Source organism: Stegostoma tigrinum, chromosome 3, assembly GCF_030684315.1.
Source record: "Stegostoma tigrinum isolate sSteTig4 chromosome 3, sSteTig4.hap1, whole genome shotgun sequence".
Taxonomy (NCBI): domain Eukaryota; kingdom Metazoa; phylum Chordata; class Chondrichthyes; order Orectolobiformes; family Stegostomatidae; genus Stegostoma; species Stegostoma tigrinum.
The window spans coordinates 129,440,188-129,461,269 of NC_081356.1; the positions used below are offsets into that span (position 1 = coordinate 129,440,188).

At 41.0% G+C, this 21,082-nt stretch overlaps 1 protein-coding gene across 6 annotated transcripts in view; it reads right to left on the reverse strand.

Moving 5' to 3' along the window:
- htt (huntingtin) overlaps nucleotides 1-21,082 on the reverse strand; it is a 238,331-nt gene that overhangs the window by 82,221 nt on the left and 135,028 nt on the right. For all 6 annotated transcript variants that reach the window (XM_059644891.1, XM_059644889.1, XM_059644890.1 and 3 more), the window contains 9 exons: nucleotides 19,975-20,101; nucleotides 17,610-17,737; nucleotides 14,151-14,261; nucleotides 8,116-8,193; nucleotides 6,916-7,139; nucleotides 3,527-3,605; nucleotides 2,358-2,519; nucleotides 1,086-1,141; nucleotides 762-910 (listed from right to left, as the gene is read on the reverse strand). In XM_059644891.1, the coding sequence (XP_059500874.1) occupies nucleotides 762-910; nucleotides 1,086-1,141; nucleotides 2,358-2,519; nucleotides 3,527-3,605; nucleotides 6,916-7,139; nucleotides 8,116-8,193; nucleotides 14,151-14,261; nucleotides 17,610-17,737; nucleotides 19,975-20,101 (1,114 nt within the window). The remainder of the gene's footprint in view (nucleotides 1-761; nucleotides 911-1,085; nucleotides 1,142-2,357; nucleotides 2,520-3,526; nucleotides 3,606-6,915; nucleotides 7,140-8,115; nucleotides 8,194-14,150; nucleotides 14,262-17,609; nucleotides 17,738-19,974; nucleotides 20,102-21,082) is intronic.

Consider the following 21,082-nt stretch of genomic DNA (forward strand, 5'->3'; position numbering starts at 1 on the left):
ATTACACAATATGAACTTCAAAAGCTACATCCCTACAACCAAGTATCCTGCTACACTTTTGTAGGGTAACAGAAAGCTAAGTGTGAAAAGTTCAGCCACAGGGAAAGTCTACCCTCTGAAGCCCCAATAACTAGTCAGATTGGTCATTCAGACATTAGTGCTCTGAAACAGGGGAAGATCTTCCCGGCTCAATAATCAGACAACCGAGCTTGCCTGCAAGTCAACTCAATTCCTATTCCTGTCGCTAAGCAATTTTGGAGCCACTTCCAGACAGAAAAACTCACCGCAAAGCCCAATCCTCTCAACAAAATTATTGTAAATTCATCTTGGATTCTCATCATTGGTTTTGAGTTTACTTTACAATGAACACATGACTGAGAAACATTCAGCCTAACCAGTACTTGCTAGCACTTACACTCCACTCAAACCTCATGCCATTTGTCTCACCTATCTTCAACACATATCCATCTAGTCCCTTCTCCCTACCCTGACTATCTGCAGCAAACACACCTTGTGGTATAACAGAGTTCCATTTTCTGAACAAAGAGCTGCTACTAAGTTCTCAACTGGATTTCTTTGTGAAATATCAGACCTATACAATCGCCAAAAAAGACTAAACTAATATTGTAGAAATTCCACACAACACGAAATTGCAATTCTAATTCTACTATTAGCACTTATGACTAAAGATTTCACAGCAGTTATGCAACACAAATATTGTGAAACAATGCAACAAGAACACAGTTTGTCAGGGTCATTACCATGTGTAACAGCTTTCCGACCGCTGGCCATGATCCCATCGCACAGTTGGATAATTTTGGGAATTCCAATGATTGGCTTGGAGTGATAACGCTCATATGACAGCAATACCAAGAAGAAAAATATGTTTGGAATGATGGCCTCGGATTCCCTAGCAAAATTGCAACAGATAACTGTTAGTAAACAAGTGATAAACAGTTCAAACAATCCTGCAGAAGGACAATGAGACCAAAGACACAATTAGTAATTTGAGAAAAGTCACTATGATAACAAATGCAAGGATTCATAAATGTACCAAATTGCCATTGACTATTGTTGGAACTCACCTAAATTGGCCCACCTCAATGTATTCAAATTGCTTCAGAACAAACCCAATGAATACCTACAAAAGGAAGGAAATACAATTGTATCATAGAATTATGTAGTTTTTTTTAGGTTCGCTACAGTGTGGAAACAGGCCCTTTGGCCCAACAAGTCCACACTGCCCCTTGAAGCATCCCACCCAGACCCATCCCCCTAATCTACACACCCTTGAACACTATGGGCAATTTAGCATGGCCGATCCACCTAGCCTGCACATCTTTGGATTGTGGGAGGAAACCAAAGCACCTGGGAGGAAACTCACGCAGACACAGGGAGAATGTGCAAACTCCACACAGAGGGTCGCCCGAGGGTGGAATTGAACCCGGGTCCTTGGTGCTGAGGGTGCAGTGCTAACCACTCAGCCACCGTTAAATATTTACAATATTTAAACAAACATTCCATCCATCTGTTTCATACTAGTGACTATAAGCCATTGACGTCCTCTATCACCCGTCTTCATTTTATCCCATTTTTCTCATATTTGTCTAGTCTTCCTGAATGAATCTTCCCTGTTCTCTTTAAGAAATCCAACAATCCCACAGTGCAGTGAGAAACGGAGTGCCAAGACTTTGACCCAGTGACACTCAAGGAGGGTAACTTGCATATGGTAGTGCTCTTATGTATTTGCTGTCACTGTCCTGCCAGGCAGTAAATACAGAGGTAGAAGGCAAAATTCATGGAGCTTGAGTGATCTACTGGTTCAGGGACAGAATGTTGAATGGGCTGCCAATGAAAAGTGGGATGTTTTGTTCTTGATAGAGTCTATGGAGATGTACGCTCAACGTGGTTTCTCACTTCCACCCCTTTTAATCCTTGTTCACAAACTCCAAATCATTTTCTACATAAAGAGCAAAAGTTATTGGTAAGAAGCTAAGTGCCAAGTTTCAATAGAACATAATGGGAACAAACCATTCAGCACCAGTCATTAAATAAGACCATAACTGAGCTTCAACAACTCTATTTAGCTGCCTTTGCTCCTGATTGTAAAAGAGGTCCATAATAAGAGTGTGCAAAGAGAGGAATATGTTGTGGCAGCCTTAAGCTATTACAGAACAATATTCTGTAGTACTTAAAACTCTGGATTGTCCTTTCCAACATCAAGGTGATTTATACTGGAATATTTAGAAAAGTAAAACTGGTCACCTTTAAATAAATATTGATGATCACTTTTATTCGCTTTTTGCCTAGATAGCTTTCCATCCAAACAGGTTTCCAAACTCAAAGTAAGTACCAACCTGATCTGAATCAAGTAGGCAGTAGTTCACCCTGAGTTGTACCAACTGAGCCAACAAATCAAGCACTTGTCTTTGCAGATGGACTGAAGTGGTTGTGGTGTACTGCTTCAAGGCCTTGATGACCAGAGGCTCAAAAAGCCGGATGTAGTTGTGAATTGCGTTCTACAATGCGGAAAGATACATAGAAACCACATTGAGAACATCCAGAGGCAATCCAGACCATCAATTGTCAGTGCGGGGAATACACAGCACATTCTACACAAATTAGTATGAGGTAACCGGTTCACTTGCTGTTAATGTCAGAGCTGGAAATTTTGACCAAGCCAACAGAACCTATCACTACTTTTCAAATACTGCAACAGATCCTCCAAGACTGACCAAATTCAAGCCCAAAGCCTGTAGTCCATGAAAAAAAAGACTCAACTAACCAGGTCAAACTGACAGGCTAGATAATATAGTACACTTTGATACAGTATTGCTGACTTGCCTCAAGTAAAGATTAAATTATTTTACCTTTGGCCATATTCATATTAGAACGATCCTAACAAAATACTTTGGTTTACAGTACAAGAAACATGCACTCTGGCCTATGGCCAATCTCCCCAACTTGAGGGTGTCAGGTGACTTTCAATCTATAGTTGTCAAAGCTCTTCACTATTGACCCACCTTTCTCACCTTTTCTACATACAATAGCTAATAGCTACATCATTCTTCTGTAATGCATCAGTAAGCAAAGTGCCAAACTTCTCTACTGTCTAATGGATCCCATATTTAAAACTAATATCGGTCACAAGAGAATGACCTCAGATGGAGAACATAGAAAGAATGCCAAATAGATTCCTGGATGCAGGAAGATTCAATATTATATTAATTCCCAATTTCATACAACACAGCCTTTCCCCAGCCAGTTTAATGCAGCTTTAGTACAGAATTCCAGAGCGTCCGACCGTACTCAAAGCCACTTTCTACCCCCTCCCAGCTCAAAGTTGCGTTCTCTCCTTCCACAACTCCTAATTTCACATCTTTTGAAGCTACAACTGGGTTTCAAATAATGTTCTAAACTACAATTGCTTTATTAGTAGATTTTGGTGTCAGATCACCAAGGCTTCTCCAGTTAACTCACCCATTCCTGAAAAAAGTAATGGACATTTCGATAGAACAGAAAGTACCTTATCAGTTCGATGCCTGGTTACATTTGTCAGGCTGACTTTCATTTGTGAAGAAACCTTCTGCAGCACATCAAACCATCTAAAATATGAAATAAGCAATAAGAATTCACTAACTTCTAATGTTTTAGTACATCAATTTTTTAAAGCAAGAATCACAATTTGAAATGGCTTTATATTAAAGTGTTCACATGACAGAACTTCCACATAGGAATACAAAGGATATAAGACACAGAAAGAAGCCTTCAGCTCAACCCATCAATGTTGGTGTTTCTGTTCCACTCACAAATCCCTTTATCTTTTCTTAGCCATGTAACAATCCATTCCCTTCTCCTTCAAAAGGGAGGAGATCTAGCTAACCCTTAAATGCATCTGTACTTTTTACTTCAATTAATCCCCGTGCAACTCCCACTTAATCACCACTTGTGAAAATGAAGCTTGTTCTGAATTTCTATTGGATTTATTGCTAACTATCTGCATCTCCTTTTCGTTTCAAGGTATAATTGTTTACTTTTCAGTCTTATTGGTTATAAGAGTAATTGAAAGATAAATATCAAGGATCTCATGGCATAGTGGTAGCATCCCTACCTCTGAGTCAGAATGCCCAGGTTCAGGCCCCATCTGCTCCTGAGCTATGTAATAACATCAATGAACAGGTTGATTTCCGTAAGATTACCTGTTTTTTGTTTTGAAAACGTGGTGAAAACGTGAACTCACTATCAAAGTGACTTCTGTAATTGATTCCCAAAACATGGGTGCTGCTCACTAGACCAGTATTTGATGTCCATTCCAAATTATCCTCTTCAAACTCAAGGCTATTTGAAGAAACAATGCTAATTGAAGGGGAGCTCCAGCACTGTGAATCAGAAACAGTGAAGGAATGGTAATAGAACTGTAGGTTAGGATGGCGAGTGCCTTGGAGGGAAATTTACAGATGATTTTCCCACATATCTGTAGCCTTTATCCTACAAGGTGGCAAAGAGTTTGGAACGTGGTGTTGAAGGTGGTTTTAAAACCATTCGACCCCTTGAGACTGCTCCACTGTTCAATGGGATGATGGCTGATCCAAAATTCCATACATTCACTTTCCTGCCTTTTCCCAAAATTCTTGATTCCTCTATCCCTAAGAATCTATTTCAGCCTTAAATACACACAACGTCTCTGCCCCCACAGCTCACTGTGCAACAAGTTCCAAAGACACTCAACCCTCTAAGAGAAAAAATTCCTCTGTATCTCAGTCTTAAATTAGCACTCCTTTATTCTGAGACTATATCCTCTGGTCCAAGACTCTCCCATGAGGAGAAGCATCCTCTCAGCATTTACGCTGTCAAGTTTAACAAGTTATTGCAATGCATCATCTGCAGATGGTACACACTACAGCCAGTTTAGATAATGGGAAATTCTGTAATGGTAATGCCATTGAACCTCAAGGTTTAATGGTCACATTCTCTTTTGTTCAGATGGTCATTGCCATGCATTTGTATGGCACAAATATTAGTTGACACTCACTCATTGGAACTTGCCCAAAGCTGTTTGCATGTGCACATAGCTGCTTCAGTATTGGAGGAGTCAAGGATGATACTGCACATCATGTAATCATTACATTCTTAGTGACCATCTTATAATTCTGGTCTTTCCCAGAAGTGGAAACATAGAACATTGAACAGAACAGCACATTGCAGGCCCTTTGGCCCACGATGTTGTGCTGACCTACTACCCTACTCTAAGATCAAGTTACCCTGCATGCCAGACATTCTACTATCATCCATGTGCCTATCCAAGATTCGCTTAAAAGTCTCTAAAGTATGTAACTCCACTATCACTGCTGGCAATGCATTCCACATGCCCACAAACATCCTTGCTAGACTAACCCATCAAAAACTCTCCCTAATTTTAAATTATCAAGTCATCCCTCAGCCTTGGAGTCACAAAGTCATAGTGAGCTACAGCACAGAAAACCATCCTTCAGCCCATCGAATCTGTGCTAGTGAAAAACAAGCACAGAGTTCTTCTAAAGCCATTTTCTAGCCCTTGGCTCATGCCTTGGATCACAAGTGCACATGTAAATACTTCTTCAACATAGTCAGAGTTATGAACCACGGGAACAGTCCCTTCAGTCGAACTTGTCCAATCCGATCAGATATCCTAAACCAATCTGGTCTCATTTGGCAGCATTTGTCCCATATTCCTCCAAACTCTTTGTATTCATATACCCATCCAGATGCCTTTTAAAAATGTTGTAACTGTACCAGAGTCCACCACTTCTGCTGGCAACTCATTCCATACGTGCATAACCCTGTGTGAAAAAGTTAGCCTTCAGGTCCCTTTTAAAATCTTTCCCCTCTCAACTTAAACCTGTGTCCTCTAGTTTCAGACTCCCCTGCCCTGGGGGAAAAAAAAGAGACCTTGGCTATTCACCCCAATAATTGCTCTCATGATTTTATAAACCTCTACAAAGGTCAACTCTGAGCATCCGATACTAGGGAAAATAGCCCCAGCCTATTCACCCTTTCCCTATAGCTCATTCCCTCCAAACCCAGCAATATTCTTCTAAATCTTTTCTGAACCCTTTCAAACTTAACATCTTTCCCAGAGCAGAGTCAAACACTATTCCAAAAGTGGCCTAACCAATGTCCTGTACAACTGCAATTTGACATCCCAACTTCTATAACTCAACGCACTGACCAACGAAAGCAAACGTTAAGGGTTTCTGCCTCTGCTACTCTTACAGGCACAGAGTTCCAGATTCCGATCACACTCTGGGAGGGAAAACATTAATCACATACTCTGTATACCTCCCACCCCTTACCTTAACTCTATGCTCCAGAAGTCTGATCCCTCCACCAAAAGGAAGAATTTATTCCATCTACACCCCTCACAATTTAATAGTGTCAATCATGTTCTCCCTTAGACTCCTCTGCTCCAAGGAAATCAACTCCAGTCTATCCAATTTCTCTTCATGACTAAAACTGTACAGCAGAGGCACCTCCTATCTAGCGATAGACGCTACAGACTATTCACCCTTTGTGACTGATGCCCACTTTTAACAGAACAAAATGTACACCCAGCCTCGTCAACCACTACCTTGCAGCTGGGTCAAAGTCCTGAAGCTCCCAACTCAATAGGTTGATAAGTACCTGTACACAAGGAGACAGGTAAGGGGCAAGAAATACTGGTCTCATCAGTGGCTGCTCATGAAATAATGCATTTTATGATAAATAACCCATTAGGTGTTCCCACATAATCTTTTATTGCATTTCACCATAACTCTAAATATGCTTTTTTTGTAATGTGGAAAACAGAACAGCACACAGTAACTCCCAAACATAGACTGACTAAACCTCTGTACAAGTTTTGTGTAACTTTGTTGCATAGTCAACATGATGCCTCACCCAGATGTGTCCTGCTCAGGTTCTGCTTGGACCATGTTCCTTAGACTGGCATCAGCTAGTGCTTGGGTGAAGTGCGTATAGGGAGCCATAAAACAGTAGTGGTATAGACCTGGCCTCAAATTGGAAGAGCCCAAGCGCTGCACTTTTCCTTGGGATTTGCTGGGATTGGAAGAGGAGCCATCATATTGTGATGCTAGATTTGTTCCAAACAGCGTCTTCAATAACTGGAGTTCAAAGATTTAAGCATTAAACACACACGTGAGAACGACAACAAAAAAAAAGGCAAAAACGATGAGCATATGAGGAGAACAATGAGGAAAAACAAAACACATTTGGTATAGGGGACAGAGAGAGAGCAGAATTTGATTATTTAAGGTTCAAAACTGCCTTCATTTCAATACCGAGGTCTAGTGTTTTATTCAAGGCCCATTGGTTACTAGGGCAAGAGTACGTGTCGTTTATTCATTCAGATGTGGGCGTTGCAGGCTGTGCAAGCATTTATTACCCATCTCTAGTTTTAATTTAAATAAATCTGAGTATTACTGAAAGAGAGGCATTCTGTCAAAGTTTTTCATCTTGAACTTACAAGGATAGGTACAAGAAAGATAAATATCAAAAGGTGGCAATAATTCACATTTGTGAGAAAAGGAGCACTGAATTTTGGCAGGTTGGTTTTGATTGGTCAAGGTGTTGTCATGGCCAATGCACCCAGAAACTACCGTTCCCCATGTTTCTTTATTCAAAACAGGTGCAATGTCTGGACATATCCCTTTTGCCTGCAAAGGGCAGAGCTCTGCAAATGAATATATGTAGCTTCTAGAGAGTGCAAATCAGATATATTTGAAGATAGAACAATGCTAGTTGTTTGAGCAATTCTTAGCACAATTGGGATTATGCAGTAATTGCTGTCCAATCATAGAAACACATCTAACATGTCTGGGAAAACAGTGGGTGAGATAGGGAACATTTCATCTTTTAAAATAACAAATATTTGAATCAGTGTGTTATACTGGACTACAGGGGAAAGAGACCAGGTAGAACAGCGTTTTGGGTTGCATCATCCAACTTTCGAGGCGAAAACAGCATCAATAAAAAAAGGAGATAAAACACAAACTAGAACTCAGCCAGTGAAAGAAATTTCTTGCCACATAAATATACTGTGCAATTCATATAAGGGCAGGCATTCAGAAACTGGTTTACCTGCTGTACACAGATAGTGGCTGCCATGGGTTCCCTGCTGAAACAGGACTTCAGATAGCCAAGGATCTCTTCCACACACTGCAACGGGATTTGAAACAATGTTAGGTATTATATCGGTTTCAGTGGCTGCAGATTGGTGCATGATGAAAACACATGAGATGGAGTTCACTTCATTGAGGCAGTTAAAACATAGCTGTCACATCCTTAAGGGCATCAGTTAAACCTGCATTTGGTATGCAACACAACTGCAAAGCATAATGGATAAGCTCAGATGAATCCTAACATTTACACAAGTTGCATTATGGAAAAAAATATGATGGAAAGGCTGATTCAACGCAAGGAAAGATCTTTTGTTTAAATGGCATTACAGTATGGGTAAACTCAAGGAGGCAATTAGCCTTTGAAACTTGCGTGCAGTGAAATGAGATCAGTGCATATCAAACTTAATCAGCAGCCACTGTCAACAAATAAGCAGCAGACGATCAAGGTGTAACCTTCTGTCTTAAGCTAAGGAGTGTATCCAGAAAAGAAAGCAGGAAAAGTCCCATCCACCTTCATTTCAAAGTATTAGCAGAACGTTCTCTCTCACGGGTTTTCCAGACTTCCCCTTCAGTGCATTTAAGGAGAAATTGGTGGAAGTACTGAATTTAGATCTCCATGTGTCACAAAGGTAATTGTTTAAAATAGGAGTTTCTAACGTAGAGGTTAACAATGGCACAGAAAAAAGACAACAATGGTACTCAATAATGATAGCTAACCAGAGTAGGCATAAACATGTCACCGAGTCCTACAGTGGCCAAAAACAACACTTCACTTGAATCCCATTTTCCAGTTCTTCACCTATAGACTTGAATACTTCAGCATCATATGGAATAGTACAGCTTAGGAACAGGCCCTTCAGCACACCACACTGGTGCTAACCATGATGTCATTCTAAACTAATCCCATTTGCCTGCATCCCTCTAATGTGTCTGTTAAATCAGAGAGCCACATGAACAGTTATTAAATGTTATGAGGGTTTCTGTGTCTACCACCTTGATAGACAATGAGCTCCAGATAAATCTATGTTCACTGGTCATTTTCTCTCCACCAAGGGAGAGAATCAATTCTGTCGTCTTGGCTGGACAGCTGGTGTGCGATGCAGAGTGACGCCAGCACTGTGGGTTCAATTCACAAACATACTCGTTACAGTGAAGGATTCTCCTCCCCAGTCACATCTCTCACCTTGGGTGTGGTGGCCACTCACAGTCCTATAGTCTAGTGATGCTTTACCTATTTATCACCATGGGGAAAAAAGTTCCTTCCTATCAAGTCTATCTAATGCTCTTCATATTTTACACAGAATTAGCATTAGCTGTTATTGTCACACATACTCAACAAGTCTAGTGACAAGTTTGTACATCACCACTGTCAGCACCAACTTAGATACAAAGCTATGTAGGTACAGCTTCTATAGACAAGATCTTAGACAATACAAAACGAAAATGCCTAGCACTTAGGAAATAAAAGTCAAGAACAACAGATACAATAGCAACATTGAAGAACCACCTTAATGAATATGTAAATAGGAAGGAAATAGAGGGAAATGGATCCCGTAAGTGACCACCGTTTTAGTATGGAAGGGCAAAATGTGCCAGCACAGGCTTGGAAGGACCGAAGACCTGGTTCCGTGCTGTGTAGTTCTTTTGTTCTTTTTTGCAGCACTGTGCTTGGACTCCCAGATTGCTCACCTGAAGGATGCAGATGAATCTCTCACCATGTAGATAACTTGCTTCATTTTTATTTTTGCCAAAGGGGACTATTCCACTTTTTTATTTCATATTATACTCTATTTACCAGATGTTTACCCAATTATTATGTACATCTTTTTGGAATCTCCATGTCCTCCTTCACAACATACTTTTCTACCTCTCTTTGTCTCATCAGCAAATTTGGCAAATATATCTTGCATCCCTTCATGCAAGATAACAAAATGTGGAGCTGGATGAACACTGCAGGCCAAACAACATCTTAGGAGCACAAAAGCTGACGTTCCGGGCCTAGACCCTTCATCACCCAAAACATCAGCTTTTGTGCTCCCAAGATGCTGCTTGGCCTGCTGTGTTCGTTCAGCTCCACACTTTGTTATCTTGCATTCTCCAGCATCTGCAGTTCCCATTATCTCCCTTCATGCAATCCACTTTTGCAAATTCTAAAAATTTAGCACCGGACATTGATCTCTGTGATGTACTTCTTGTCACATCTTGCCCACCAGAATATGACCAAAATTAGAGTGAGCAAGGAAGACATAGAAATTATAGGTCAATTAAGGCATAAGGGGGTTTGGCAAGTTTGGATGATATTTGTAATCTCATGAACCAGGTAAATGAGTGGAGTGTAGAAATTAAAATATGGGGTATATCATAGTTGCTGCTGAGACATGATTGAGACAGGAGCTGATTGAGTAGTTCAGTATTCCAGAATTCTTGAAATGCATCCAGGAGCACATTTTAGGCCAGTACATAGCAGTCTCTATAAGAGAGACTAACACAAAAATGGATGGGGTAGGAAGTAGTAGTGAGGGTGGTAGCCTCAGATTACAGGAAGATATCAACAGACTAGTCAGATGGACTGATATGTAGTAAACAGAATTCATTTCCGCTAAGTGTGAAGTGATGCATTTGGCCAAGTGTAGGACCCATGGAAGTACTGATGATCGGAGGGACTTGGTGTGCATGTCCACTCATCTCTTTAGATAGCTGAGCAGATAGATAAAGTGGTTAAGAAGGCATGTGGGATACTTGTTTTTGTCAGTCGAGATGTAGAGTTTAACAGCATGTAAGTGATGCTGAACCTGTATAAAATGTTGGTTAAGTCACAGTTAGACTAATGCGTGCAGTTCTGGAATCCGCATTATAGGAGGGATGAGATTGCACTGGAGAGGATGCACAGGAGATTTACCAGGATGTAGCCTAGGCAGGAGAGTTTGTTATGAAGGCCAATTGGATGGACTGTAGTTGTTCTCCGATGAGGGAGAGGAGACAGACTGGGAACATGATTAAGCTCTGGCAAGCAACTATTCCTGTCCTCCAGCGAGAGCTGACTCCTGGTCTATCTCAGCAGCCTCCCTGTGTGGCAGGGCAATCTCCAGCCTCTCACAGCAGCCTCCCTCTGTGGCATCCTCAGCCTGGTGTGGCAGTCTGAAGGAATCTCTTAGCCTCATGATCTTTGAGATGAAGATGGGTGCAGTGTGGAGCCAAGGGCCCAGGTGGTTCTTCAATGCGACTATTGTGTCTGCTTCCATCGCCACCTCTGGCGGCACGTTCCAGGCACTTTTCTGTGGAAAAACTTGTCTCGTCCATCCTCTTGTAAACTCTTCCCCCGGCTTGCACCTTGAACCTGTGTCCCCTAGTAACTGACCCCACCATCCTGGGAAAAAGCCTCACTTTCCACTTTATCCATGGCACTCACAATCTTCGATCATAAACTTCTATCAGGATATCCCTCAACCTCCTATGTTCCAGTGAAAACAAACCCAGTCTATCCAATTTTTCTACTTGTCTAAACTCCCTTAACATCCTGTAAACCTTTTCTGTACCATCTCCAAAGCATTCACATCCTTCTGGTAGTGTGGTGACCAGAACCAGAAACAGCTAGGAAAAAGATATAGCATGCTGCTCAGAAAGTTAATTTTATAGCATGAGAAACTAAATATAAAGTATGTTTCAGTTATACGTGGAATTGGAGAGACTACATCTGAGCACTGTACTTGTCTCCTTACTTAAGGATGGATATGAATTAATTCGAAGCAGCTCAACGACAGTCTATTGGATTAACACCTGGAAGGATCAAATGAGGAAAGGTTGACAGGGTGTATATGGAAAGGATATTTCCTTTTGTGAGATATACAAGAACTAAGATTCTATTTATAAAAAAATTCAGAAGTGCATCCATTTAAGACAGTGATGAGTTTTTCCCCCCCTCTCAGAGGATCATGGGTCTTTGGAACCCCATTCCTCAAAAGGAGGTGGAAGCAGAGTCTGAAACATTTTAAGTCAGAGGTGGTTAAGGTCTTAGAACATAGCACAGTACAGGCCCTTCGGCCCACGATGTTGTGCCGTGGAATAATCCCAATCCAAAAATAGCCAAACCTAACTTACATTCCCCTCAATTCACTGCTGTCCATGTGCATGTCCAGCAGTCGCTTAAATGTCACTAATGGCTTTGCTTCCACGACTACCACTGGCAAAGTATCCCATGCCCTCACAACTCTCTGGGTGAAGAACCTCCCTCTGACGTCTCCTCTATGCCTTCCTCCTAACACCTTAAAACTATGCCTCGTGGCAGTCAATCTTGCCCTGGGGAAAAGTCTCTGGCTATCGACTCTATCCACGCCTCTCATTACCTTGTAAACCTTGATCAGGTCACCTCTCTTCCTCTTTCTCTCCAGAGAGAAAAGTCAGAGCTCAGACAACCTCCTCAACCTGGTAAACCTCCTTTGCACCCTCTCCAAAGCCTCCACGTCTTTCCTAGAATAGGGCAACCGGAGCTGGACACAATATTCCAGTGTGGTCTCACCAGGGTTTTGTAGAGCTGCAGCATAACCTCGCAGCTCTTAAACTCGATTCCCCTGTTAATGAAAGCCAAAACACCATATGCTTTCTTAACAACCTTATCCACCTGGGTGGCAACTTTGAGGGAGCTATGCACTTGAACACCAAGATCCCGCTGTTCCTCCACACTGCCGAGAATCTGCCTTTAATCCTATATTCAGCATTTAAATTTGACCTTCCAAAATGCATCACTAATTATGTCAATTGCTACCCCTGCCAAGCACTAGAAGCCTCCCCAGAGTTATCCAGACAGCAGAAAATTTGTTTCAGGAAGACGAGGACCTGCCCTGTCAAATTTCATGTGGATGTGCTGTTGCACATGCAGAGCATGATTAAAGGGAGTCAGCATGGCTTTGAGGGGGGCGGGTCATGCCTTACAAATCTTATTGAGTTCTTTGAGGAGGTCATGAGACAGGTTGACAAGGGTCGAGCAGTGGATGTGGGTGTACGTGGACTTCAGTGAAGCATTTGATAAGGTTCCCCACGGCAGGCTCATTCATAAAGTCAGGAGGAATGGAAATCAGGGTGATTTGGCTGTCTGGATTCAGAATTGGTTGGCTGACAGGAGGCAGAGAGTGATTGTAGATGGTAAATATTCTGCCTGGAGGTCAGTGCTGAGTGGTGTCCCATAGGGCTCTGTTCTTGGGCCTCTGCTCTTTGTAGTTTTTATAAATGACTTGGATGTGGAGGTCGAGGGGTGGGTTAGTATGTTTGCTGATGACACAAAGGTTGGAGGTGCCGTTGATAGCATCGAGGGCTATTACAGGCTTCAGCAAGACATTGACAGTATGCAGAGGTGGGCTGAGAAATGGCAGATGGAGTTCATAAACAAAGCAGGATGAAGTTTATCGGATGTGGATGAGGACGCAAATAATCAGATAAACAATTTTCTTATTGAACAGTGGAGTAGGTTCAAGGAGCTGAATGGCCTATTCCTGCTGCTAATTTGTAGGCTGGTATACATCACTGCTCATCACCTCAAACATTCCATGTCGTAACAAGCAATACGTTATCAGTGGGGGAAATAAAGCTCCTCCTGGTTTCTTACTGGAACTATTCGAGGCTATTATATATCTATTTCACAGACTTGATCTCCACACAAGCAGAAACATTTTCTTTAAGTCAAACCTATCAAACTGCATTATGATTTTAAAGAGCTCTAAATGGTCACTCCCCAGCTTTCTCCTATTAAGGGGGGGGGGAAAGGCAATTTTAAATTGTTCAATCAATCCTGATAAGTAAAAACAATCAGCTGTACGTAGGACTGAGAAGTAGAAGGCCATTCTACCCTGCTGCTCCTTCTAATTCCATTCTTGGAAATCTCTTTTCACTGTCTCTATACACATTTGTAATACAGAGATCAGGCAACATGAAGTCAGTCCATGCTATAACCATGGCTCACTGCAGATTTAACACAACTTGGTCTACAGAAAACCAATTTACCTTCCCAATGTCCGGCAATGTTGCAATCTCGAGAAGCTGAGATAAAACATCCAAAGCTCCTCGCAAGAAACTGCCAAACTTTTCATTATTGTTCTGAAGATCCAGAGTAACCTGAAACAGAAGGAAAACATTTAATATAGAATATATAATTGAACTGCAAAAAGAGAAATGTAGCTATAGAAGTTAAGGAAAAATATTGAGTTAGGGTCAGTAACCAGATGATTGGAAGTAATTTACCAGCTAGTTTCACACTCAACTCTTAGAGCCGGTGGAATAGTGGTATTTATATTCTCTCAGTGCGGGGTGGATTTCAAGATAGCTTTCAGTGTGAAATGACTACAGTACTACCCTATACATCAACTGCTGCTCACTATTTGTTAAATCTAAACACGATCCTGCCCAGTGAAGTGGTTGAAGCTACCTCTCAATGTTTTTAAGAAAGGCTAGACAAATTTTTGAACAGTAAAGGAATTAAGGGTTATGGTGAGTGGGCGTGTAAGTGGAGCTCAATCGCAAGAAGATCAGCCATGATCTTATTAAACAGCAGGACAGACTCGAAGGGTCAGATGGCCTACTCCTGCTCCTAGTTCTCACGTTATGTTCTTATTACAGAGCTCAAATTTTTTGTAAGATGACGAAGTATAAAATATCATTCCTGGGATAAAACTGCAAGTTGCACATGCAGCTTCAACTGTATACTTAAAATAAACAAAAATTCCTGTCAGTTTTACTTGCTAAAGGATACCTTCTTTCAAACTGAAGTCTTTAGACACTAAAGTATTCACAGCAGATACCAACAGATTAGTACTGATCAACTAAGCTCTTTCTGCATTTCTTTGATGCTCACATGTTATTTCTGTTGCTAGTTTCTGTTCAATAAGTCTTATTCTTTTTGAGTAACTAGCATGATATTTGTGAATGTGAAGTCAGCAGGTCCCTGAAGAGCATCAGCATTGGTCAGACATTCAGAGGAGTATGTCAATAATTATAGGGGCAAGCTGAGCTGCTGCCAGTAAATTTTCGAGTGTTTCAATTTGGCTGTCGTACCTACTCTGATACACAATAAAAGCAGGGTTATTTGTATTTCAAATCCCACATTCCCATCCATTCTCAATAAATTGATTTCTTTGACGAATGAGTGTCAGCCTACCTCTGACTTGAAGTTATTCAATGTCCACACCTCTACCATCTTCTCAAGTAGAACTCTGAAGTTGTATAATCAAAAAAAATTTCTCATCTGACATAAAAAGGCAACCTACAATTTGATTGAACAGTGCTGCCTAGTTTTGGACTCAGCAACAAGAGGAATAATCCTTTCCACGTCCACCTTGTCAAGACTATTCAGGATCTACTACACTTTAATCCAGTCTCTCCTCATTCTATAAAGGTCCAGTGGAAACAAACCTAGGCTGTCCAATCCCTCTTCGTAAGGCAGCTCACTCATTTCAGGTATCAATCTAGTAAATCTCCTTTGAACCAACTCCAACACATTTATATTACTTCTTAATTAAGGCAACCAAATCTGCTCACAGTATTTGAGATGCAGTCTCATCAGTGTCCTGTATAACCAAAATTCAGCATTCTTACTTCTATTTTTAATTGTCTTGTATTAAAGGATAGCATGCCATTAGACTTCTTAATTCCATGCAGTGCCTGCATACAAAAGATTATATTAGGACATCCAGGTCCCTCTGCAGTTTAGGTTTCAGCAATAATTCTCAGCTAAGTAATACTTTGCTTTTTATTCTTCCAGCCAAAGTGAACAGATTCACGTTATTCTCCAGAGATAGTGAGAACTGCTGATACTAGAATCAGAGAAAACAGTGAAGAGCTGGAGGAACACAGCAGGCCAGACAGCTGAGGAACAGGAAAGCTGACGTTTCAGGTCGGGACCCTTCTTCAGAAATTCTGCTGAAGCACTGGCAGCATCTGTGAAGAAGAAAATCAGAGTTAACGTTTCAGGTCCAGACCCAAACTGTTAGCTCTGACTACTTCTTCACAGATGCTGCCAGAATTGCCGCGCTCTTCCATTAACTTCTGTTTTTATTGTTGTGTAAAAAGGACAGCCAGCACTCACTGTACCTTCCACTTCCCCAACAATTTCTATTCAAATAATGATCTGCCTTCCTGTTTACTTTCCTACTTAGCTTTGTCATGCCTGAAAATTTGCTACCATCCCTTTGCTACTCTCATCTAGGTCATTATCATTAAAAAGTCAAATCCAGCCAATGAGGAAAATACCTACTTAGGCATACTTTGGTTTGTCAGCCAGCCAACCTTATAAGCATGCTACTACGTTATTCTTATGTCATGAGCTTCAACTTTATGCTGTAACCTTTTACACGGAACCTGGTCAAATGAGCCATGAAAATCAATGAAACGAACATCGACACGACAGCCTGCCCCAACTTGTTCACAGCACACGTTCCTCTTTCAAAAATCTCCAATAAATGGTAAAACATATTTTCCTTTTGCAGAATTACTACCTGCCCATTCTCTAATCTTGTAATTACTTATATTGGTGTTAAACTGGGAAAAATTGACTGTCAACAGTTTTTGTCATGTACTTAGCAGGGCACTTGCAACAGTACCAATGTAGCACTTTTACACTGTATGACAAGGTTGCTGATTGGTAGAGGTACTGCCATACAGAATACTTCAGTAAGAATAACAGCTAACTGTCAGTCTTAGTTTAAATTTAAACTTGGCATGTTGACTCTGATTGGTTCATTTCTCAGGGCCATGCCTTGACCAAAGTAGAGCTGTCACCTATTTCCTTAAATTAAGTTGGTTATTCCTAAACATGTAATTAACACCACTTCTAGAATGATCTATGAAATCAGCTTTCAAATGGACATTGCAAATCCTAGTAACGCCAAGTCTTTCACCAATGATTTTAAGTTTATGATTTACAATTATTCACCCACCTGCTTAAGGAACATACGGAAAAGTCAAGGGAGTAGGAGCTTGTCTTATATACACCTGACATAGTCACAACAGGCCAAATATCTTCCTTCAGTTACTTCCTGTAAATCACTTCAGCCTGATCTGATCACAAAAGAACAATTCAGGCTTTTCCAACTGTTCTTGTACCATCCTGATTTTCGGTACCCCAGGCTCGAGTACCATAGCATAGGTTTTCCACAAACCCACGTTCTAGCTTTTGACATTTAAAACCCATACAAACAATTTAATTCCATTCCAAATAAAATTCATGTTGGACATGAAACAATAACATTGCTGTTTCACTCTCTGCAGATGCTACATCTGAGGTTCCCCAGCACTTTCTTTTTATTTCAGATTTCTAGCATTCAGTGTACTTGACTTTTATAAAAGGTAAAGATACAATCATACCCACAACAGACACACAGACTGGTGGCACCTTCTATAACATTAAATTACTGGTTATGTGAAATTACATTGGGTGTGGAAGCTGTGGTGGTATTTTTGTGCTGGTACCTTGTAATTTGCATACGTTGCCTTCAAGACGTCATGCAACTTCAGATATGGAGGCAGGTGGTAAAAATTGCCAAGCGAGGTAGATTTGCTTGTTGGTGCAGCTCCAACAGCATCCGCAGGCCTGGCAGCTGCAAACAGAATGAATAACACCCAGAAAAACACTCAGTAAACATTTTAAAAAGTTCCTCTCTTATTTAAAGCAGGAGAACCTAACCACAGAGGTCACTTTTGCTTTAAAGACTGCTTTTATGTTTACTCATGGAATGCAGGCGTCACTAGGTCAGGCAGCATAAATTGACATCTCCAATGATCTATAAGAGGTAGACATGAGCTGTATTCTGGAACCGCTACAGTCCCAGGGGTTCACAGAAACCCACAATGCTATCAGAAAGAGACTTCAAGGACTGTGACCAAGCAACTGCAAAAAAAGGTGGTCACGGTCAAGATGTGCAGTTTGGAGTGGAACCTGCAGCTCGTGGTGTCCACGTACATCTACTGCCCTCTTCTGCAGGTGGGGGTTGCAGGTTTCAAAAGGTGCTGTTGATAGAATTCGGGTGAATTACTGCATTGCATCTTGTAGATAGCATACACTGCTACCATTGTGTGTCAGTAATGAAGGAAGTGAATGTGTAAAGTGGTGGATAGAGGTCCAATCAAGTGATACACTGTGTTCTGGATGATGTTAAGCTTCTTGACTGGTGTTGCAGCTGCACACATCCAGGCAAGAGGAGAGTATTCCATTACACTCTTGGATTGTGACTTGCTGAGGGTGGACAGAAATTGGAGACTGGAGGCAAATTACTCACCAGAAAAGTGTGTGCCTCTGACTTCCACCTTGTAGCCACAATACTTATATAGGTAATGCAGTTTAGATTCTGGTCATTGGTAACACCCAGGATGATGATTCATGGGCCACTCAGCAATGATAATGCCAATGAACATCTGGGATGATGGTTTCATTTTCTCTTGTGGATACAAATATGGCTACAGCTACCACTTCAGGGTGCCCCAGGACCTGTTCTCCCAAGGAAACCTAATTCATTCAAGTCCGCCCTCACTCCAGGTGCCTGTTCCAATTGTGTCTCCATGTTTCCTTGTTTGTACGTCAAGTTTGTCCAAAAATTTCTAAAGTAGTCTATACCATTAAATCTACATGGCAGTGAGCGCCACATTCTCACCACATTTTGTAAAGAAATATCCAGTATGCTTTATTTGATCCATTCATAGCTACTGTGCTTATGGCACTTCATCCTTCACTCGGGCACAAGGACCAGTAGTTTCTTATCCACTCTATTGCACAACTGTATAAAACATGTATTAGACCTAGAGTTGCTTTGCTAGGAACTTAAAAACAAAGCCCCAGTTCACATAATCAAATTGAAGCTTTCAACTCCGAATAACCCGTGAAACCTTTCCTATTCTTGCCTTCCCCTGAAGGATGAGGCAGCAACAGGTGTCTCCCTGCAGCATACATCACGCAACACCACATGCATTTGTTTGACAGACACTCCAACCAAAGCTGCCGCAAGTACTCTTTCATTAAATAGATAAACAAAAATAATGTTGCTAACACTCAGCTTTTCATTATCAAAGAATCGACCGAACCAATTTAAGGCACACAATTTGCTAGGATTCTCCCTTCTTCATCCATGAATTCCTCACAGTGAATTGTAGAAAATGAATAAATCTTACAGATAATCGCAAATGTATAGCACTAGATTGAAAGCAAAATGCTGCAGATTTCTGGAAAACTGGCATACACACACTTCCATGAAGAAAGATGATATAGTCAACAGATTCTTGTTTGCGAGGCTTTAATTCGTACAGATTAACTGCTGCATTTTCCTACATTACACCAATAACTGCACTTCAAACAAAACATTTTATCACCTGTAAAGTGCTTTGGAGTATCCTATGCTTGCGAAAGGTATTAGAAGATAGTGGTGACATAGGTCTCACGCCCCTTGACTAAACATTTCAGTGGCCAAGGCTAGTGTTCTGGGACGTGGGCTCAAATTTCACCATGGTAGGTGTGGAATTTATATTCAATTAATAAATATGGAATTAAAAATCTAACATCAGTAATGGTGATTGGCTGCAGCTGTCATAAAAATCCATTGGTTTATTAAGTTAGAAATGGGAATCTGCCATTATGACCTGGTCTGGGTGACCCACAGCAATGTCAGTGAATCACAGCTGCTCTCGAAAATTACCCAGCAAGACACTCAGGGATGGGCAATTAATGCTGACCTTGCCAGTGACACACACATTCCACGAATTAAAGAAAAATGCAAGCTCTGCCCTTCGTAAAACTTTGAACCCGAGAGCCGTAGCCCAACAGTTTGAGACATTAATCTTTTCTCACCTGGGTTGGATTCAGTAATTTTCTTTGGACTCATTGGTGCAGTTGCCTGCTCTGCTGACTCCTTCTCCTTTCCCTTGCGTCTGATTGGACTGAGGGATGGTGTATTGGCAAGTGAAGGGAGAGTTGCCTGAAAAGTAAAGCACATTGAATTCTGAGCCACTGCTTCAATGTTTAAGTTGTGACATAAATTGCATTTTATGAATTAACAGCACACTTTTCCCCACAAAGTTAAACACAATTACTAATAGATTATACACAGTTATTAATTTCAGTAATCCAAAACTTGTTTTCCTCCCCGAATTTCAAAACACAGCATGACCTCCAATATTTGTAATATCTTGCAACCCAAATGTTCACATGAGCTATCAGTTGTGTAATGGCTTCACAGTGAACCTAATTGTGAAATCATGCAGTCAAGCTCAGATAATCCAGGTTTAATACAGCATGTTATGGTCAAATATATGTTGCATTAAGTGCTGTAGTAGTAGTTTCTAAATAATATATTATTATAAAGAGAATTAGATGTATATTTCAAAAATAAATATTTCTGGATAATGAGCAAATTACATAAAGGATAGGGGAGAAATACAGTAGATACAGAATGCGTTGAATAGCTCTTATGAAGTGCCAGTTTTGGCACAGTGGGTCAAATGGTCACCTTCTGTACTGTAAAGGCCAATGACGGTTAATCTGAAAGGAGAGTGTACCATACAGGGCAAAGGCTGAGGAAGAAGAGAGTGAAGGGTGTTTTAGATTTAAACTCTTGCTTGGACTGAGCTCCAATTTCAGCATGGATGAATAAAAGTGATTTCACCTCCTCTAAGGACAGAGAGAGACGATTAGGGCTTTTGTTTCAGATTACAGCACAGAAACACTTGCATGAAGCAGCCACATGCACAGACTAGAAATGACTAAAACAGCAAATGACCCCTTGGCTCTTATCACTCGGGTTCACAAATGACTAGCGGCCTCTTAGATGAGGGAGCAGATGCCTATAGGTGCGTAAAACAAGCAAGGCATCATTGTCTTCAGGACGAGCAAAAACAAGCCAGGTGAATAGGAGGGCTCAGAGAGGAAGCCACAGAATAATGTTAGAAACAGGGATAGG